Below are 20,085 nucleotides of genomic sequence, written 5' to 3'. Positions count from 1 at the left end.
CGCTGACCAGGCACTTGGAAAAAGCAAGCCCAACCAGGTCCTGGACTCAAGGAGCTTTTATTGCTCAGCCTCTTCTAATATTTAAAATTTCCTGATACGCAACTTGCTATATTCCATCCAGGGGACTTTTCTTTTAAATCAAGTGGAATAGTTACTCTATATATTTGTATCAAAAAACAACAACAACAAAATTGGAGCATGGCAGCTTGCATCTTATAATGTAGGTGGGAAAGGGACCCCAAACCAAGAAGGTCCTGGTGAAAAATCAGGAAAGGCTTCCACAGGGTGGGGGACAAGGGGACCCTCTGGCCTGACTTCACCCTGAAACTGTCACCTGCTTTTGTTCCTGGCAGAAGGCGGAATCAGCAATGGCTATGCTAAAACAGGCTCTCTTGGCGGAGGGAGCCGTCTGGAGAAACAAAGCCTGACTCATGGCAGTAGCGGCTACATAAACTCAAGTGAGTGCCTACTGATGCCAGTGGTCAGGGAAGAATGAGGACAAAGAGACACCAAGAAAGTCCTGCAGAGGACACGGGGCAGTCATGATTTTGAATCAGTATACAAGAGAGACAATTACAATCACCTGTCATCCGTTCCAAATGCCCCAAAGAACTATCTAAATAACACACAGCCATTGGGCAGCAGGGGTGGAGAATGGGAGTGCAAATTCTAAATCATCAGCATTTGAAGCCTACTTAAAATCAGGTCCGTTTTCATTAAGTCCACAATATAAATTACTATTAATTAAGAACACTTCATTGGTAAGTTGCTATTTTCCCACTAAATCACTCTCTTTAAGCCATCTCTTTAGAGAAGGATGTGCACGCCTGAAGGTTTACAATATGAATTAACAACAACAACAAAAGAAACTTAATGATTGGGTTACTGTGCTAAGGGAAGCTAGTGACATGTTATCCACACCCTGAAAGGTTCCACTGGGCAAGCATCCAACACAGGCCCGTTGTTCCCAGTGAGACACTGTTTCAAACTAAAACAAAAGAAAGCAAACCAAGGCAAAACCAAACAAAAACAAGAAGCACCCAGATAGCTCCTGAAGCCATTCAAAATACTTAGAAGTGAAACTAAAAAGGAAGCCCCAAGACATAAGAACAGCCAGGCTGACCAAAAGAAACACTTGCCCATACCTGTTGAGGCACACTTCCGTGCCGGCTTATATTCTAGTCCATCCAAGCAGTGTCTACAGGAAAAATCCTGCCAAATCCTTTCCATTTCCATGCATGATAACTATGCATAGGAAGGACATTCCAGGCCAATAATTCCACCTTCCATTTCTGAACAGCTGGGGGAATGCTGAGGCAGCCCCTTTCAATTGTGCCCTCCCGAAAGCCCTCCCTGAGAGTACTTGGTTAATATAGCTGGGTCACAGTAGCCATTTAGTTCACCTCTCTGCCGAAGAACTATGAGAACTTATGCTTTTCCCCTCTTGCAGGTGGAAGCACACGAGGCCATGGCTCCACCTCTAGTTACAGGAGGGCTCACTCACCTGCCTCCACTCTGCCGAACTCCCCAGGCTCAACCTTTGAAAGGAAAACTCACGTTACCCGCCATGCATACGAAGGTATCAGTTCTACTAACTGTACAAGAGGACTATTCTCTTCCACAAGCAACTTCACTCATTCTTTGAAGATATACATACTGGCCACCCGTGTCTGCCCCTCACCTTTCTTTCTACTCCTTCATTTTTTTTTCTGGCATCTGGTGTTGTGGCTCACGCCTCTAATCCCAGCACTTTGGGAGGCTGAGGCGGGTGGATCATGAGGACAGAACGGGAGATCAAAGCCATCCTGGCTAACACAGTGAAACCCCGCCTCTACTAAAAATACAAAAAATTAGCCGGGCATGACGGTATACGCCTGTAGTCCCAGTTACTTGGGAGGCTGAGGCAGGAGAATCATTTGAACCCAGAAGGTGGAGGTTGCAGTGAGCCAAGATCATGCCACCACACTCCAGCCTGGGTGACAGAGCAAGACTCCATATCAAAAAAAAAGTACACTTAAACTCATTTCTTTTATGGACTTCCATTACTTGAAGTCTTCATTCATTCATTCGCTGCCTCATTTATTCATTCATTCACCCATTTAGTTACTTTTCCAACTAGTATTTTATCCAATACCTATTATGTGTTTAACACTGTGTAGAATGCCTTGATGAATGCTTAAATGAATCAGACATGGATCTTGTCTTCAGGATCTGTAGTCCAATAGACATGTTAAGATGACAGATAAAATACAACTGTGCAAAGTAGATGGGATTATCATTTTCAGCTGAGGAAATCAGGGAACACTCTATGGAGGAGGTAACATCTGAGCTGGGCCCTCATGATGAGTAAGAGTTTGATATCCAGAGATGGAGAGATGGGGCTGTCCAGGGTGTGGGAGCAGCAGCATAAGCAAAGACTGCCAGGAGAGACCAGGGCTTAAGTGGGAAATTCAGTGGTACTTATGTGCAAAAGTTTTGAGGGACTCAGATTCAGTGCTAGGATAAGATGTTTAGACTTACTCCATATGCAATGGGAAGCCACAGAGATTTTTCAGCAAAACAATCATATTTGAGGTCCAGGACTAGAACTCTTGAAGCCATGTGTTGGAAAAATTGGTGAGAAAGAGACTGAACACAGTGACAAATTAAAAGGAAATCCTCATCCTCATACAGTCATCCAGAGAAGGGACATTTTGACTGGGACCAGGTTTGTAACAATGGTGCTGAGGAGCTACAGGTGAAAGGTATCTCCGAGGTGGAATTGACAGGTTTGGCAATTGATTCAATGTAAGGAAAAGGCTTTACACACAGGTGGGTTCTTGGTGGTGCCAACAACTGAAACAGGGAATCCAGGTGGAGGACTCCACTTGATGAATCCAGTAATTTCATCCTGAAGTACAGCCACTTGCTCAGCTCTCTAGTGAGGGTAGCAAGCAGGCAGTGGGTGATGCTGGACTTGAGTTTAGGGAAGAAGTCAGGGCCCTTATAGCCAGGTGGAAGCCATTCACAAAGCGATGTTAGAGGAAATCAGAAGAGTAAGGGACTTTGCCAAGGAAGAGAGTATAAAAATTGAAGGAAGCAAATAAAGGTAAAGTGGAGGGAAGAAGGAGAAAGAAGAGCCAGATAACAGAGAGAGAAGAAAGAGTCTTTTAGGGACATGGGGAGACCAGGAACATGCAGCAACGCTGAAGTCAACACAAGAGAGTGCTCAGGGTCAAGAAGGAGTCATAGACACCTGGGTTCCGTTACTAAGGTTCCTGACATACCTGGTTATCTGCAGAAGCAGTTTTAGTGGGAAACCGACAAGCCAGGCAACCAAGGAGTTTAATGGTAAGGAGAGATGGGTGGTGGTGCTGGAGAAGCAGGAGTAAGGCCCAGACACTCCAGTGAATGATTACAGCCAGCCGGCATCCCACACCCGCAGCAGACTCCTTCCTGCAGCTACAGGACCAGAGCTGCCAGGCCACGGGGAAGCTCCAAATCCAGGTGAGGTAGATTGAATCATCACAGTGCTTTCTGATGTCAGGCCTGAGCAGGGATTTGTACGTTCATTTTAACTGGGTCCACGTTCGGGACAAGGCTCACAGGGTCAGAGAGGTCGCTGGTGCTGAGGGCAGGTTACTTGCTCAGGGCAGGTCACTTGCTCTAGCACAGGCACAGGGCAAGGCCAGTGGAAGAAGTGAACAAAAATGAAAGAAATGAAAACCTCCTACTCTCCTTTGTTCATCCTTGTCTCATCTGAAGTAGGTCCTTGACCAGAGTGAAGAGTTGGGACCAGAGCCATGATGTGTCGTCTTTACATCATGAGCCTGGCTCCTTTGAAATGCGTGCTGAAGAGCATACCTCATCCCCTCCTGAAGCACCGAGGGCTGTGGAGGTCCAGAAAGAAGTAACAGGCACTACTTCCCCTTTTGGAAGCTTTATGGGCCTAAGAAGCCATTTGTTCTGAGTGTTTTATCTCCTCTCTAGGGAGCTCCAGTGGCAACTCTTCTCCGGAGTACCCTCGGAAGGAATTTGGTATGTCCTCTCCTTATTTTCTAAAGAAATGGCCAAACGAGGCACTAGGAAAATGCCTGGGGGAGATGAAATGGCAGGAGTAGGAGACATCATGAGCTAAATGGATTCTTCTAAAGGAGTTTGACCTCTGCTGACCTATTTTTCCCTTGCTCTTTATCCTGAAGCATATTAAGGGGACTGTCAGCCACATTAACTTGCTGTCATAAGCCTTTGCTCATGGCACTATAGAAATGGTAAGCTGGCTCAGGCTTGGATGGATAAGCCCCTAAGGCCAAACAATAATTGTAGGGATTCTTCTTTCCATGAGATGCACGTGAGACCAACAAGGCAGACCAGCGAGTAGAACACTCAAATGCCAGGCATCCCAGCACCTTCACTATGCTTGCTTTCAAGAGCACTGTATATGCTTCATGAACCCCAAGGCTGTGTCTTCACTTGGCCTTAAGTTTTTGATCCGTGTTCTTGGAATCTCACTATGCATATAAATTGATACTATGATCATTGATTATACAGTGATTATAATTTTATGTATTTGCTTACAGTGGGGAAAACATGACACTCAAATAATCAAAGGGAAGAGCTGGGAGCTTTTTGATACATTAAATCAGTGTAGTCAGCCAGTCCAAATGGATCATGCTCCCCAACAGATTACCTTAGCTAATTTAACACTCTAAATGTTAGCTCACTTAACATTCGTTTAGCTAATTTAACATCATAAATGTACTATGGCATTGCAAAACATTCTCTGCTGTTGCTAAGGGGTCATCATTTATTAAGCAACTGCTATACAGAAAAGCCCCTATCTGGATTTAGACACACTATGAAAGTAATCCCTTCCCAAATATATCTGCCTCCATGTCAAAGTATTTAGCATGCCACCTGTTATACATGCCTAAAATTGCATTTCTTTGTTTCTCAGCCTCTTCTTCAACCAGAGGACGGAGTCAAACACGAGGTGAGTGCTGTCACTGGGTTCAGTCCAATTCATTCAACAAGTATATTCTGAGCAGCTAATGTGTGTCCAGCCTTGAGCCAGAGTGTAAGGGGTACAGAAGAATAAACAAGGCATGCTTTCTGCCTTCAAGGAGCTTTGAGTATCCTGGGAATCTTCCACTGGCTCTATTAGGAGGGGCAGGGTAGCTTTTGACAGTAATCTAACAAGCATGAAGAGGCAGGAATCAAAACATGTAATAACAATGTGGGGCATCATTTGTTTTGCTGTGGATCATCTGAAGATGCAGATTCCACATCTGCTTTCACTTCTGGTCTCCTGGTTGACTTTAACAGAATATGCTTTAATTGCCTTTACACATCAAAAGATGAGCAAAATCTCCCTAACCATTTTTTTCAAAATTCATCCAGGAGATAAACAGCTACATGACAGTTTTGTAATCTCATCATCTAGACAATGATATAGGAGAGAAATGTGGTCCTTGGGGAAGCAGCCCTTGCTAAGATTTAGGCAGTGTGGGGGCAGCATGTTAGGGCTGGCGAAGGCAGAATTCTTCACAATGACCCACCTAGACTTCCTATGGGCCTTATTATCATCAATAACTTGGAAGTTAGGAGTATGCCAACCACCCACAACCTTAGGTTGATAGTTGAAAGATGCCAACTGTCCACCTGCAGCTAACTAATAATGTTAGGCTACCAACTTCCTGCCCTTCCCATCTCTAAAGAGGCCAAAATGGCAAGTAAACACTATGGCTTTTAGAACCTCTTGCCAGTGCCTGAGACCATGGAGGCAGGAGAGAACCTTGGTTCTGGCAACTGTGAGGTAGATGATGGGGAAAGGGTTGACCATTGTTGATTGTACTGGAACCTTATTGCTCAGCCTGGGATTTTATTAGAACATCTCCAGCTGCCTGGGAGGTGTGCAGTTGGCAGGAGGGGGTATTGTTGGAGATGGGGTGGTCTTCCTTTTTAAGCAGCACTTGTCTTGGGTAAACCTAGATTACCTGTTTCCAAAGCTCAGAAATCTCAGAACAGCTTAAAGGGTCATGTGCTTTTAGAAGTTCAGTGTCAGAAACTGTGATCTAAACTCCTTCGTTCACACTCTTCTCCATCTCTTCCCTTGTACAGAGAGTGAAATTCGAGTTCGACTGCAGAGTGCATCCCCATCTACCCGATGTAAGTGATCAAGATCTTGCTGGGAAAAAAAGGGTCCAGAAATTCAGGTCTAATGCTGTGCATGTGTGTCCACGCATGCGTGTGTGTGCATGCAATCATAAAACATCTTTAAGGGGTTTCTGTGAATTGGACCCTGGGCCAGGTGCTGAGGTTAAGCTGCTGAGTAAACCCTGGTTCTTGCTGCATAATAGTTCACAGACTAATAGGGAGACAGTAAGTCAACCAACCATCACAACTCAGTGTGGTGAGGGAGCAGGGAGGAGCAGCTCCACCGTAGCCCAGGGAGATCAGATCAAAGAGGCCTTCCCGGGTTAGGTGTTACCTGAAAGGAAACTGAGGAGTGGGTCAGTTAGGCTTAGAGGGATGAGCCTGGATGAGACATCAAAGGAACAGTTCAGAGCAAGGACATAATGGGATAGCTGAAGGTTAGAGAAGGGTCAGTAGTAGAGTATAAGAGTTTGAAGTTTATCTCAAATGCCAGAGACCCCCCAGTCTCTGTCTATTGAATATGTTAGATACCTGTTGCTCTTGCTAGAGGTATTTGACTTTCGAAATGAGCTTATCTTTTAGGACAGCAGCCAAGTACAAGGAGTAGGAGAAGAAAGAGCAGGGTCAGTGGCTCAGGACAGAGATGGGGGTTGTCCAGAGAGCTCAGTACCTAGGGTTGTAGAATCTGACTACAGGCCTGACACCTTCTCACCTGAGTCCTTCCAGGCTTAGAGACAGCGGGGCGAAGAGAGTGGGGGCTGAGAGTTCCTTCAGCATACATTGTCTGCAAACCTGTGTCTCTTCTCATGCACTACCCATGCACGATGCCTCCTACCTCTCCTGCTTCCCTGCTTCCTGCATGGGAGGCACAGGGAACTTGCTCCATTTTCTACTTTGCTACAGATTAAATCAGCCAGACAGACTTGAAATTAAATCACACATGAACACAGCATAATGTTTAGGAGTTATGGGCTACAAATTCCTTTTGACGCCCCAGGCATACAAGGTCAGGGACCCAACATCTGATGCATCCTGCGCAGGGGATGAGACTACTGTTAAAGCACCTGTTTGAAGGGACCTGGTTCTCTAACCACCTGATCCTAGATGATAGTGTCTTCCAGCCACAGGATCATTCCTGTGATGTTTCATGAGGTCTAATTAGGAAATATCTCCCAAGCACCTTGACCTCCTTGTGAGAGGCAGAAGATTTATGAGGCTGTTAATATGACAAAGTACCAAGTTGATAAGTGCTATTCACTGGTAAAATGCAAATATTATAAAGCCAAGCAAAAAGTGTGAAGCAATGTGTGAAGCAGAGGCCATTCTCCCTAGTAGTCAGAATGCCACAAATGTTCCCCCAACTGCACAGGGACTCAGGAAAGAAGCCTGGGCTTAACAGAAACATCTGTGGATTCTTTTACAGGGACAGAATTGGATGATGTTAAGCGTTTGCTCAAGGGGAGTCGATCGGCAAGTGTGAGCCCCACCCGGAATTCCTCCAACACACTCCCCATCCCTAAGAAAGGCACTGTGGAGACCAAAATTGTGACAGCGAGCTCCCAGTCAGGTGAGTCTGACAGCCCAAGCTGCAGAGGAGTGTGAGAAACAAACTTACACATCCAAACCAGGCTGGAAGTGGTGGATTGATAACTCAAGAGGCGGGGTTTGAGTTAGGAGTCCTTTCAATCCAAGGGATGACAGGGTAGAGGACAGGGACAGTATATAATTTCTTAAAAATTGATCTTTGGTTTCCACAGTAGGAAGGTCAGTAGTCCTGCCTAAATATGGTAGTCTATATAATAATCTGTAAGAGGACAATCCCAAGCCTTTCCTTGGAGCTGTTCTAATCCTAAGGAGTGCTATTGGGAGACATTCAAGGCATTTTAGTTTTTAAGATTAGTTTAGTAATATGTTTTTTGAGAGTTTGATTTATTCTGCTTTTCCAGAGGAAGGGGGATACCAAGGGGCGTGGTAATTCCATTTAATGTATAAACCTTCCATAATTCCCCTTAGCACCCTGGGGGTAAAGTGGCTCCCATTATCTAAATTAATATTTTTTACCAGGCCAAATCTAAGTATAATTTGTTTTAAGATTATTTTTGGCCAGGCACAGTGGCTCATGCCTGTAATCCCAGCATTTTGGGAGGCCAGGGTAGGCAAATTTCTTGAGGTCAGGAGTTTGAGACCAGCCTGGCCAACATGGTGAAACCCCGTCTCTACTAAAAATGCAAAAATTAGCTGGGCATGGTGGCAGGCGCCTGTAAATCCAGCTACTCAGGAGGCTGAGGCAGGAGAATCATTTGAATTTGGGAAGCAGAGATTGTAGTGAGCCAAGATCGTCCTACTGCATTCCAGCCTGGGGGACAAGAGTGAGACGTTGTCTCAAAAAAAGAAAAAAAGATTATTTTTACCACATTCCGAATGGTGGCAGTTGGAAGGGGACGGCCTCCACCCAGCTGGAGAGGTGGTTTACCATTATAAGTCGACACTTTAGTCTCCCTATTTTGGGCATTTCTGTAAAATCTACTTGAATGCTCTGAAATGGCCTTAACCCAGGAGGTCTTCCTCCAGCAGTCTCTTTTCTAACTACCTTTTTGTTTATTCTCTGGCAGGTTACACAACACCCACACACTTGTTTAGCAAGGGTATAAATCCCTATACACCCATACTTTTTGAGTATTGTATCACACATGGCCTGGAGACCCCAACAACTTCCCTTATGCAGTATGGATGTTAGTTTTCTCATTATGGGTTTGCTTATCATTTCTGTCCCATCAGGGAGCACCCACCTCTCATCCTCAGTTTGAGTGGCCCCCATCTTGCCCAGCTCCTCCTCCTTGTCTTTAGAAAATTGGGGGACCGGGCACGGTGGCTCAAGCCTGTAATCCCAGCACTTTGGGAGGCCGAGGCAGGTGGATCATGAGGTCAAGAGATCGAGACCATCCTGGTCAACATGGTGAAACCCCGTCTCTACTAAAAATACAAAACAATTGCTGGGCATGGTGACGCATGCCTGTAATCCCAGCTACTCAGGAGGCTGAGGCAAGAGAATTGCCTGAACCCAGGAAGCGGAGGTTGCCGTGAGCTGAGATCGCGCCATTGCACTGCAGCCTGGGTAACAAGAGCGAAACTCCGTCTCAAAAAAAAAAAAGAAAAGAAAATTGGGGTTTTAATATCACCTTAGGGATATTTGGGATTAAACAATCTACCTTCTTCCTCCAGGGAGGTTTGCCTAGCGCCTTTATCCGCAAGCCTGTTCCCTACAGCTTCTACGTGTTTTCTTTCTGGGGGTCATTTATATGAACTATGGCTGTCTCTGCTGGAAGCAAGAGGCGTTTTAGAACTTGTTTGATCAGTTCCCCATGTACCAGTTCTTTCCCCCTGCTGTTTATTAGGCCTTGTTCTGTCCAGATCTTTTTAAAGGTATATACTACTTCATAGGCATATTTGGAATTAGTATATACAGCGCCTTTTTGGCCTTCCAGGAGCTTTAGGGCCTGGTTAAGAGCATGTAATTTACAGGTTTTGGCTGACAATTATTGGGTAATCTACCTTTTTCACATAAGGATTGTTTGTTTCCATTAATGATAGCATAGCCATTGTGTTTTGTTTGTTTGTTTGTTTTTGTTTTGTTTTTTTTACCATTTATTACTTGAGATGACCAACTTACAGTCTCATCCTATCATGTGGTGGGGTGGTTTAACTTTAGTTTGATATTAAGATCTGGTTTAACTTTAGTTTGATATTCTATGATATCTAAACAGTTATGGTTTGATGCTTCTTTATTCTCCTCTCCTTTTCTTAAGAAACTGGCTGTATTCAAGCAAATATATGTTGTCAAGACTAAATTATCTTTTTCTAATAATATGGCTTCATATATTAAATTTTGGGAATTAGTTAACCATTTTCCAGCTCTTTGATTTAATAATATATTCCTGACCTAATATGGGGTGTTCACTAACAGGACCCTGCCGAAGATCAGCTTCTGACTCCTTTCTATCAGCAGGGCCGTGGCAGCCACCACCCACCTGCACCTTTGCCCCCCTTTCTCCAGTCTTCTATAGCTCTCTCTCTTTCTCTGTCTCTCTCTCTTCCTCCTGTGCTCTCTTCCTTTTACATTATCTCTCTCGCCCAGTTTCACCTTCTGTGTCTCTCTTTAATCTGTCTTTTCCAGTCTTTCTCGCTTTTCTCTTTTTTTATCTCTCTCTCTCTCTCTCTCTGTCATATCCTGTTTCCTCTTTCCCTCACACTTTCTCTGGGCACCAGTGCATTCTCCATGTTAAGTAACAGCTTACTTACATTAGCTCTCTCACACTGTCTACCTTTATCTCGGCTGTTCGCTTTGGCTCTGTGACTCCTGCTGCCCCTACACCTGTAACTGCACAGCTGGCTCTCCCTTGCCTTCAGGGTCAGCAGCTTAACTCTCTCTCTCTGGGCACCAGTGTGAGCTGTTCAATGGCTCCCCTCTGTCTGTCTGCAAGATGGACAGCTTTGGCTTTCTCTCTCTCTTTTTCCAATTTCTTTTCTCACTTTTTACAAAAACCTTCTGAGCTTCCCTCAGTAATTCCTTAATTGGTTTTTTATTCCATCCATCAATTTTTTTTTTTTTTTTTTTTTTGCAATTTCTTAGTAATATCAGGCCAGCTTTTAATCACAAAATTAACCTTTAAAAGGCCTTGCCCTACTGGGTCCTCTAGATCTAATCCTGAATTTTTTTTTTTTTTTTTTAAATCCCTGAGCCTCTGCAGAAACACAGAGGGAGTCTCTTTTTCTTGTTGGATCTTGACTGCTTTAGAGACATTCTGTGTCCTTGGAGTGGACTCTTTAATCTCTTTAATTATTCATTCCCTTAGGTCCTGCATTTGGGCCAATCTTTGGGGTTATTGTTATTCCATCTGGGATTTGCATTTGGGAATTTCTGCTCAGCTAGCAGGACTCCTTGCCTGAGGATGCTGCCTCTTCCAAATGCTCATGGCTGCCCTTTTAATTATTCCCCTCTCTTCCCCAATAAACAGAATATTTGTGATTGACATCATCTTAGCCCAAGTACAAAAATTGGGTCCTAAAAATTGATCTAGCTGCTTTGCTAAACTGAGGGGATTTTCCAAAAGCGGCCTTATTTTCTGTTTAAAATTCCTAACCTCAGTACTTGTTAGAGGCACACTCACAAATCCAACTCCTCCCTGTCCCAGGGGGACTTCTTTAAAAGGGTACATATTAGGCATTTGCTGTTTAGAAGGAATAGGGAAATTCTCAATGTCCTTCTTACATTGTTCTCTTTCCTCAAGTTTGGATAAGGATTTTAGGGAGCATTGGTTTTAGCTTCTCTATAACCCCCAGATTCCTCCTCCTTCAGCCTTCTTGTTGCCCCCTGATCTTCCTCTCCTCTACTTTGTGAGATGTAAGGTGGGGGCAAGCATGTTAGGGGATCCCAGGGCTTTTTATTGAGCAAAGGCTTTTTACTATGCTCCTTTTTTTCTTCTTTCATTGGGAACACGGGGGTTAATTTACTAATTTAACAAAGAGCATAACCCATCTCCTCTTGTGAGGATGGGGTTTTATTATTCACATAGAGAATTAAAGCTTGGCACACTCAATCCTCATTTGAGCCAAACTTAGGCCAAAAGACCAAAGGCTGACAAATGGGCTCTTTAGGCCAGATAAAACAGTAATACTTTATCATTTTTTGCTTTTCCTTGTCCCTGGTTCAAGGGTTATCCCTTAAAAACCTGCAGCATTTTGTCTAATGGACTCTTTGGGAGAATGTTAGAAGGGGTCTTTTTAGTTCCCTCTTGTGTTGGGTAGGGGCTTTAGGTGATTTTTTAGGGTTGTCTTACTGCATTTTGTTGCAGCCCATAATGCATTGCAATCCTAGTTGGCTTAGGGTTCTTCAAGTATTTGACTTATGACCTAAGTAGCTGGGCAAACTGATAAGAACAGACAAAATGAGCTATTTTGCAGTCTAGTAAACTTTTATCTTAGACTAAACTTCTTTGGTTTGAGTGGGGGAAACTAAGAGCAGGGGACGCTGGCAGAGAAGGGAGAGGCTGGGAAGTAGGCATTAGCGATCCAAGCAAGGGCCTAGTATATGCTGTTTCTTCTGTAGTTTGCTGACCTAAGCTAATTTAAGGCACTTTGTTTTGGAAATGGACCACTGTATACATTATTTATTTCAGGAGGGAAGGGAACAAGGTGGCAGATCTATGCTGACTTGGGGATTCAACCACGCTTTGGCAGGCCTTTCAGGCTTTGCCGAAGACCTTGCAAAGTGCTGAGCATCTGCTCTTCAAGCAGTGAAAAATGTGGGCTGTACCTATCCTACCCCTCACTGGTCACCCATTCCACATACTTGCTGTAGCCCAGCCCTAAATCCTAGAGATTCTTTCCCAGGAGAGTATGTTGGCCAGGTTCCCCAAATGAAGAATATTGGGGAAATTTGTAGAGTTTTCATTCATTTATTCAATGACTATTTATTAAATGTCTCCTCTATGCCAAGCACCAGGCATTGAGGAAAAGCAATGGACAAGAGAGACATAGTCGCTGCCCTTGTGGACAGTGGGTCTCTGAAGGAAGTCAGAAAACCAACATGTCCCAGTTGAGTGGGATGAGTATCATTCAGTTGTTCCATATTATGCGGCCCCCAAGTGCAAGGTAGGTTCTATGGGAGGTCGAAATATACATTAGCAAAGCTGTGGCAGGAGATGAGGGAAAGAGCCAGATCTACTATGATAGGAAACTTCCCTCCCATTCACTACTGGAGAAAAGCCTAGAGATGGTGATCTTTCTTGTTTTTTACCCTAAAACCAAAACCTCAGGGCACATTCTGACCTGCATGGCTGGCTCCCTCTCACAGGCAAATAGCAGAACTGGCCCCAAATATGAAAAAGCATGAAAATCTCCTCTTGGGGGCACAGTGTTCCTTGTGTCTGGCTGGTACATAGGAATGTTTAAGGAGGGTAGAACCAGAGAAGGCTGCCATGCATGCAGTGTGGCCCAAGACCAAGGGTTCCCCTGCCTAGGCATGCACCCTGCAATGGCCATGGTGCCTGGAATTCTACTGAAAGAGGTTCACTTTGGGGTCTTATTTATTGCTCCTGAGAGAACCGTTCCCTCTGTGTCTTTGAAGATGGAGGAGTTGGCAACAGGTGGAGAGGAAGACGGTTGGTGGGAGAGCCCACCAGGAGTTGGGGAGCCAGGTTTAGAAGGAGAAATGGGTGGACCCCACAGCAAAATCTGGCGACCTCAAATTTCACTAGGAGCCAGCAAAAATTTCTAATCCAAGAGACAGTGTTTTCACCAGCTCTGAGATTTCAGATGGAAACTACCTCAGGTTCCTGGACTGAGAAAGTTCCTGAAATGTGGGACCTTCAATGCCCAAACCAGGAAAATCCCAGCAAAATGAGATGACCAGGTTCCCCAGCAGGGAGTGTTGACTTGTCTCTCACCTGGGGTGTGTGCACCTGTCTGTTTTCAGTGTCAGGCACCTACGATGCAACGATCCTGGATGCCAACCTTCCCTCCCATGTGTGGTCCTCCACCTTGCCCGCAGGGTCCTCCATGGGGACCTATCACAACAACATGACAACACAGAGCTCGTCCCTCCTCAACACCAATGCCTACTCTGCAGGATCAGGTACATGGTGGGCAGCCCATACCCTCCCTCACCCCTGAACTCGGCATGTCTTTATCCTGGAGCTGAATGACCCCTGGAATGTTTGCCATTCTCAGGGTCTCCTGGAGAGGCTTTCTGTGGCCAAACATCCCAAGAGATTGCTCCTGGAACTTCAGTTCAATTCAATCTAGAAAGTGTAGGCCGGGTGCAGTGGCTCATGCCTGTGATTCCAGCACTTTGGGAGGTTGAGGCGCGTAGATCATGAGGTCAGGAGTTGAAGACCAGCCTGGCCAAGATAGTGAAACTCTGTTTCTACTAAAAAAAAAAAATATATAAACAAACAAAAAAACCTAGAAGGTGTTTCTTCCAGTGTGTCCCCTTTAGAGTATATAGCACAATGTATCAGGAAAAATGGAAAGAACACTGAAAATGGATGTAGGAGACCTAATTGCATTTCATATGAATTGATTGTGGGATCTTGAATAAGTCATTTGACTTCTCTGAAATTCCAGGATCATCTCTGTAAAATGGGGTCACTCACAAGAGAGCCTTTGGCTGGATCCACTGTCCACGCCAGGTCTGACTGACCTGAGATCACCTATTGGCTGTGACTCAAGGTGCAGTGCAGGCTAGTGTTTGATTCTCTGCTGCAAGGCAAGAGTCAGTTTTTCCTAAAAACAAAAATTTACCAAAATATAAAAACCCAATCCTGACATTTCTTCTGGTGCTTCCATGATACCCGAATCTCTATCCCTTTCTGGACCAGATGTCCCTCTCATCAGCCTTCCTCCTTGCCCCTGCAGTCTTTGGAGTTCCAAATAACATGGCATCCTGCTCACCCACTTTGCACCCCGGACTCAGTACATCCTCCTCAGGTCAGTGTCACCATCTTGAGATGCCTTTTCTAGGCTATTTGCATAAAAATGTTAGAATACTTTGCCCAAGAGCATGAAGGACTTTCCTCCATGCATACTGCAGCCTAGAAGCAGAGGCCACAGGGCTGCACAGAGCCTGCTCTCAACCACAGGAAGAACTCAGACCCCAAGGGAAAGGTCTCAGGCGAGGGGACATGAGCCCACACAGACATGCGTATTCCAAGGTGGCGCCTTTATTTTCTGGAAGAGTTGGAGGATTGGAAAGGAAGGGTCTAACTGAATCATAGGGTAGGACATTTTCAGGGTAAAGGCATTGTTAATTTAGAAGGATTTTACTTCAGATCTTTTTAAGAAAAGTAGTAGTTCATTGAGTAACTACTTTCAGATCTTTCTATAAATATAGCACGTAGTTTGTTGGAGTAACTACATTGGGGTAAATAATGTTACTGCTTAGCTTCCAATGCAAACATGCAACAATTTAAAAGAAATGTTTATTTGCTATGTTTTCACAAACATCGTAAGAGCCTATATGTAAATGTTACCATCCTACATCTTTTCTTTTTAAAGGAGTCTGCCTTCTCCCTGCGATATTGTGACAAATATCATGATGTGGGCCTTGTTTGTTTGATTGACTGATATAGTTGCAAGTACAAGTTTTGCATTCAGATTTTCAGCACCTTCCTCTGATTGATTAGAAGCCCACCAAATCCGGAAGACATTGACTACATGTTTTATTTTTTCTGCCTTTGCTATTTTGCTTTGCAAAGTCCTGATAAAACCAGGTCCCAAGGCTGATATCAAATCCTTGATCTTGTGCCCCAAATACTAGATGGGCTGGAACAACAGAAGCTGTTGGCCAGGAGGAATAAGCTTCTGCACATTGTTGAAAACAAACAAGCAATCAGATAAACAAGGAGCCTTGGAAATCATAGTTGAGGTGGGGGAGTTTTATGTGTTTGTGTCAGGAGAAGGAAGAGCTAACGGGAATACTAGGAGTTTGCCAAGTTAGTGCCTCTCAGCACCCACGGTGTCTGTGTCCATATCCCACATTTACAGTTCCCACACTGTGCACCAAGGCACCCCAGGGTGTCAGAGGAAACAGGGAACCCCTACGATATTTTTAAATTTTGAGAGATCTGTCAGCAACATCTGTCAGACCCTGTGTGAACTACTGCTTTTAAGTTGCATGTACCTAACTATGTGATAAGTGGAATTATTCATAATTTTTGGCCTGGAGTAGGTAGGTGGGGGCATTAACCAAATTACTGTATTACAAAGAGTATGGAAACTGAGGAAGTTTGGGAATCTCTGTCATCAGTAAAAACATTGATCATAAAAGTGGTTTAGGGACTCTGGGGGGCCCTCTTAAGCCAGGGTGCATCCCCTGTGCACCCTGTACTCACCTGCCCTCTGTTGCTTTCACAGTATTTGGCATGCAGAACAATCTGGCCCCCAGCTCGACTACCCTGTCCCATGGCACCACCACTACTTCCACAGGTCAGTAGGCTAGGGTTGGAGCTTAGGGGCTGGGACGTGACACCTCTTTGCAGCTACAACTCATTGAATTAAAAGATCCAAAATGTCCCTGAAAATCGGTTGACCTTTCCCGCCAAAGAAACAGCATCCCCTGCCCTTACCTGGAGAGGTCAATCTTGATCATTAGCTGGCGCAGACATGAGTCAGCCACCCAGGGAAGGCTGTCCTGTCAACAGCATCACCTTGTGAGGTATCACTTGTCTGTTCCTGTGTCTCTCACAGCCAAACTGGTCAGGTTGGTGGTCTTGCCAGCTCACTGCTATCCTTGACAGCCCACTGTCACTGCAAATCAATCATCTGGTTGATTTTATGGTGCACCCCTTACAGGTTGCTGCTACTGTGCAAATCTGGGGGTGGGTGGGGACACGAAACCTAGGTCATCCTTTGCCCCCAACTTACCTGCTACTTAATTGGAGGAGAAAGTCTAACACGCATGAGACAATGAGAGGTTCTGTAAGACAATGGGAATAAGTGATAAGCTGTGCAGAGCAGGTGTTAAGGGCTGCAGGAGTTCAGGAGGGAAGGAGATGCATGAGGTCTAGGAGGACTTCCTGGAGGCGGCTAGAAGGATTAAGAGGATTATACCCAAGAATGTTCCTTCTAAACCCTCATTGCTCTCCCCATGGCTGGAGAGAGTTGATTCATCATCTGCTTTTCACTGGAGGGGGTTGGGGGCATCTCTCTGCCAGAGCTGACCAGGCTTCTCCTGAGTCATCTGGAACCACCTTCCCATGCTGACCCAGTTTCCTTTCTTGCAGCATATGGGGTGAAGAAAAATATGCCCCAGAGCCCTGCGGCCGTGAACACTGGCGTTTCCACCTCTGCTGGTGAGTGCTGCTCCCAGCTGCCAGGGGTCAGGCTGGTGCACAGAGAGGATTACTGTGCAGTACACGTGGTATGCTGGAAAAGGAAATAGCACCCATGATTGGTCTTAGGCCTACAAATGCAACTTGCCCCAAGGGCCTCTTGGATATTTCCATGAGTGAATAAAGGTGAACGTCCTATCTGAAGGAGACAGGAAGCTCCACCCTCCATATCTGTCTTGGGCCAGGCACTTGCACATTAGCCACTGAACTTTTTTGGAAGCCGTTGGCCTTCACCTGTTATGTGCAGTCCATAGAGCCCTCCGAAGCTGCTGGCTACTTTCTATAGTAGCTGATTCTACTTTCTATAGAATCTATATCAACTTTGTCCACATAATTCGGCTTCCGTTGTTCTAATCCTGGAGTGTGTTGTCTTCCATTCGACAATTCATTTATTGGAAAGCCTTTACTGAGCACCTTCTTTGTGTCAGATGGACACTGTTCTAGGTGCTCACAGTACAGCAGTAAACACGACAGGACAGATTCCTGCCTTCACTAAGCTGACATTAGTGGTGGAGGCAGATGACAAACACACAAAGTATGCAAGACAATTACAGAAAAGGACACAGATTTTTAAGGACAGCAGTAAGTGATGTGGTAGACAGGAGTGTGTATATGAGGGTGAAGTGCTTTAGATGGGGTGTTCAGGAAAAGTCTCCCCAAGAAGGCAACACTTAAGACCTGGAGAATAAAAATGAACCCAAGTTAGTTAAGAAAGGACTTACCTGACTATGGAGACTTTTACACATTCAATAAAGATCCTACAATCTCCAGAAGGGGAGGCAGCCCCATAAGCCAGCCATCCAGACCTTCTTATATTGACCCAAACTCTTGGTGGCCAGGCCCAGCCAGGCATAGAGGGTGTCCTTGGTCCTCAAGATGCTTCATAGCAACCACTGTCAGCAAGAACAGGAGACTCTCATACACACCTGCTAATTTAACCACCCCACCCCACTTCTTTTTTCTTCTCCTTCCTCTTCTTGCCTTTTCTCCCCTCTCTCGGCACATGTCCTTCCTTCTCTCCCATTGTCTTCCTCCCTAGCCTGCACCACAAGCATGCAGAATGATGACCTTTTGCCCAAGGACTGCAAGTTCCTGATCCTAGAGAAAGACAACACACCTGCCAAGAAGGAGATGGAGCTGCTGATCATGACCAAGGACAGTGGGAAGGTCTTTACGGCCTCACCAGCCAGCATCACTACAAGTGCGTCAGAGCCTGTGCGACTTGGGTTTCAGAAGAAAGGCAAATAGTGTAGGAGACCAAATGTCCTAGCAAGGTGATTTGGGACCCTGTGAGTCAGGAAACCACGGCCATCCCATTCTAATGAAAAGCACCTGTCTGAATGGCATGTTCCAGGTCTTCCTTGAATGCAGATGAGCTGAGAAAATTCAGGCAAAGAGCTCTCAGAGAGGCATTTGGTCGACAGCAAGTCTAAGCACAAACACAGATCAGGGAAGATGAACCCTGGAAAAGATGGGCTCTTTTTAATCAGGCTAACCTTAACCTTACTAAGCAGGGTAGTGGGCAGGGGCAGGGTAAAACATGGGACAAAATTCAGAGGTTGAGAAGAAAATATGCCAGGTTATAATGGGTTCTGTGCACAGCTTCTTTTTCAGAAGACACCCTAAAAAAAGAAAAGCAAGCTGCCTACAATGCTGACTCAGGCCTAAAAGCTGAAGCTAATGGTAAGAACAAATATGATTGTTGTCTACCTTGACTTCAGCCAGGCCACATTTCATTTACTTGTCTTTGAAGACCTTGCTAATCAAAGTGTGGTACATGGGCCAGTAGCATCGGTCATACCTGGGAGCCTGTTGGAAAAGCAGGATCTCAGCTTTAGCTCAGATCTGCTGAGTCAGAAGCTGCATTTTAACAAGATTCCTAGGTGATTCACGTGTGCACAGGCTTTTGAAGCAAAAGCCTGCCTCTGCCATGTCCATAGTGGTGTTTACTCATTTTATTTATCTCTATCATCTTCAGAACTAATAGAAAAATGCTTTTCAAAGCACTTGTTAGCTTTATTTTTTTTTTCTTCTCAAACATCTGCATTCTTTGTCCGATAACCACATTTCTTCACAACGCCCTGTAGGACTGTCTCCAAATCCCTGATTTCAGGGATGTCAGTAAAGGAAGGAAAATGTTAAGTCATAGAACATTTTTAAATAAATGCAAATTAAATAAGTTATCACTTTAACAAGGTAAGAGATTGGAACCTGACTCTAAGTCTTTAAAGTTAGCAGTTCCTGACATTTTAAGGTAGGTCTAGGGCTGTGGAATCAAAAGATCCTTTTCAGGATCTGATGAAAGGTAAGAACAAATTGGCCAGTAAATTCCACATATGCCTACACACATTTAACTTTCTTCCTTTTTCTTTGTTTATTATTATTATTTTTTGAGACAGAGTCTTGTTCTGTTGCCCAGGCTGGAGTGCAGTGGCACAGTCTCGGCTCACTGCAGCCTCTGCCTCCCGGATTCAAATGGTTCTCCTGCCTCAGTCTCCCAAGTAGCTGGGACTACAGGTGCATACCACCACATCTGGCTAATTTTTTAATATTTTTAGTAGAGATGGGGTTTCACTATGTTGGTCAGGCTGGTCTCAAACTCCTGACCTCGTGATCCACCTGCCTCAGCCTCCCAAAGTGCTGGAATTACAGGCGTGAGCCACCATGCCTGGCCTAACCACTCAACTTTCAAATAGCATCACAGACTCAGGAGCAATCATCCTCCAAGCTTGGCCTTCTCATTCCCAATTCCTTCCACCCCAGGTCAGGAACTTGGTGTTCAGAGTCCCTTAACCAAGAAATCAGAGTCATTTCTCACAACCACACTTATTGTTTGAATCCAAATGGCACCTGTAACCTGGTCTTCCAAAAATGTTTTGAGGTGTAAAGGTTTAGGGTCATAAGAGAATTAAAACATGGTGCTTTCTTCCACCATTAATTGTTTGCCAGGCCGTGTCTTCATGGATGCAATTATTGCAAATATCAGATTAGTGAGGACTGAGCTGCTAGATGTTACTGCATGTCATTGTTCTGCAGAGTGTCTGGGGGTCTTCTTTACTTA

At 44.9% G+C, this 20,085-nt stretch overlaps 1 protein-coding gene across 1 annotated transcript in view; it reads left to right on the top strand.

The window, feature by feature from the left end:
* The window catches only part of COL17A1 (collagen type XVII alpha 1 chain), a 55,335-nt gene that overhangs the window by 8,935 nt on the left and 26,315 nt on the right, over positions 1-20,085 (top strand). The window contains exons 4-15 of the mRNA XM_032281532.1: positions 354-458; positions 1,451-1,579; positions 3,970-4,017; positions 4,937-4,972; positions 6,100-6,147; positions 7,559-7,702; positions 13,610-13,768; positions 14,551-14,622; positions 16,048-16,119; positions 16,917-16,985; positions 18,064-18,225; positions 18,627-18,707. Of these exons, the coding sequence (XP_032137423.1) occupies positions 354-458; positions 1,451-1,579; positions 3,970-4,017; positions 4,937-4,972; positions 6,100-6,147; positions 7,559-7,702; positions 13,610-13,768; positions 14,551-14,622; positions 16,048-16,119; positions 16,917-16,985; positions 18,064-18,225; positions 18,627-18,707 (1,125 nt within the window). The remainder of the gene's footprint in view (positions 1-353; positions 459-1,450; positions 1,580-3,969; positions 4,018-4,936; positions 4,973-6,099; positions 6,148-7,558; positions 7,703-13,609; positions 13,769-14,550; positions 14,623-16,047; positions 16,120-16,916; positions 16,986-18,063; positions 18,226-18,626; positions 18,708-20,085) is intronic.

Source organism: Sapajus apella, unplaced genomic scaffold (genome assembly GCF_009761245.1).
Source record: "Sapajus apella isolate SASKATOON/1434 unplaced genomic scaffold, GSC_monkey_1.0 scaffold13, whole genome shotgun sequence".
NCBI lineage: Eukaryota > Metazoa > Chordata > Mammalia > Primates > Cebidae > Sapajus > Sapajus apella.
Note: the sequence above shows the minus strand (reverse complement) of the source record. Positions and strands in the feature narration are given on the sequence as shown.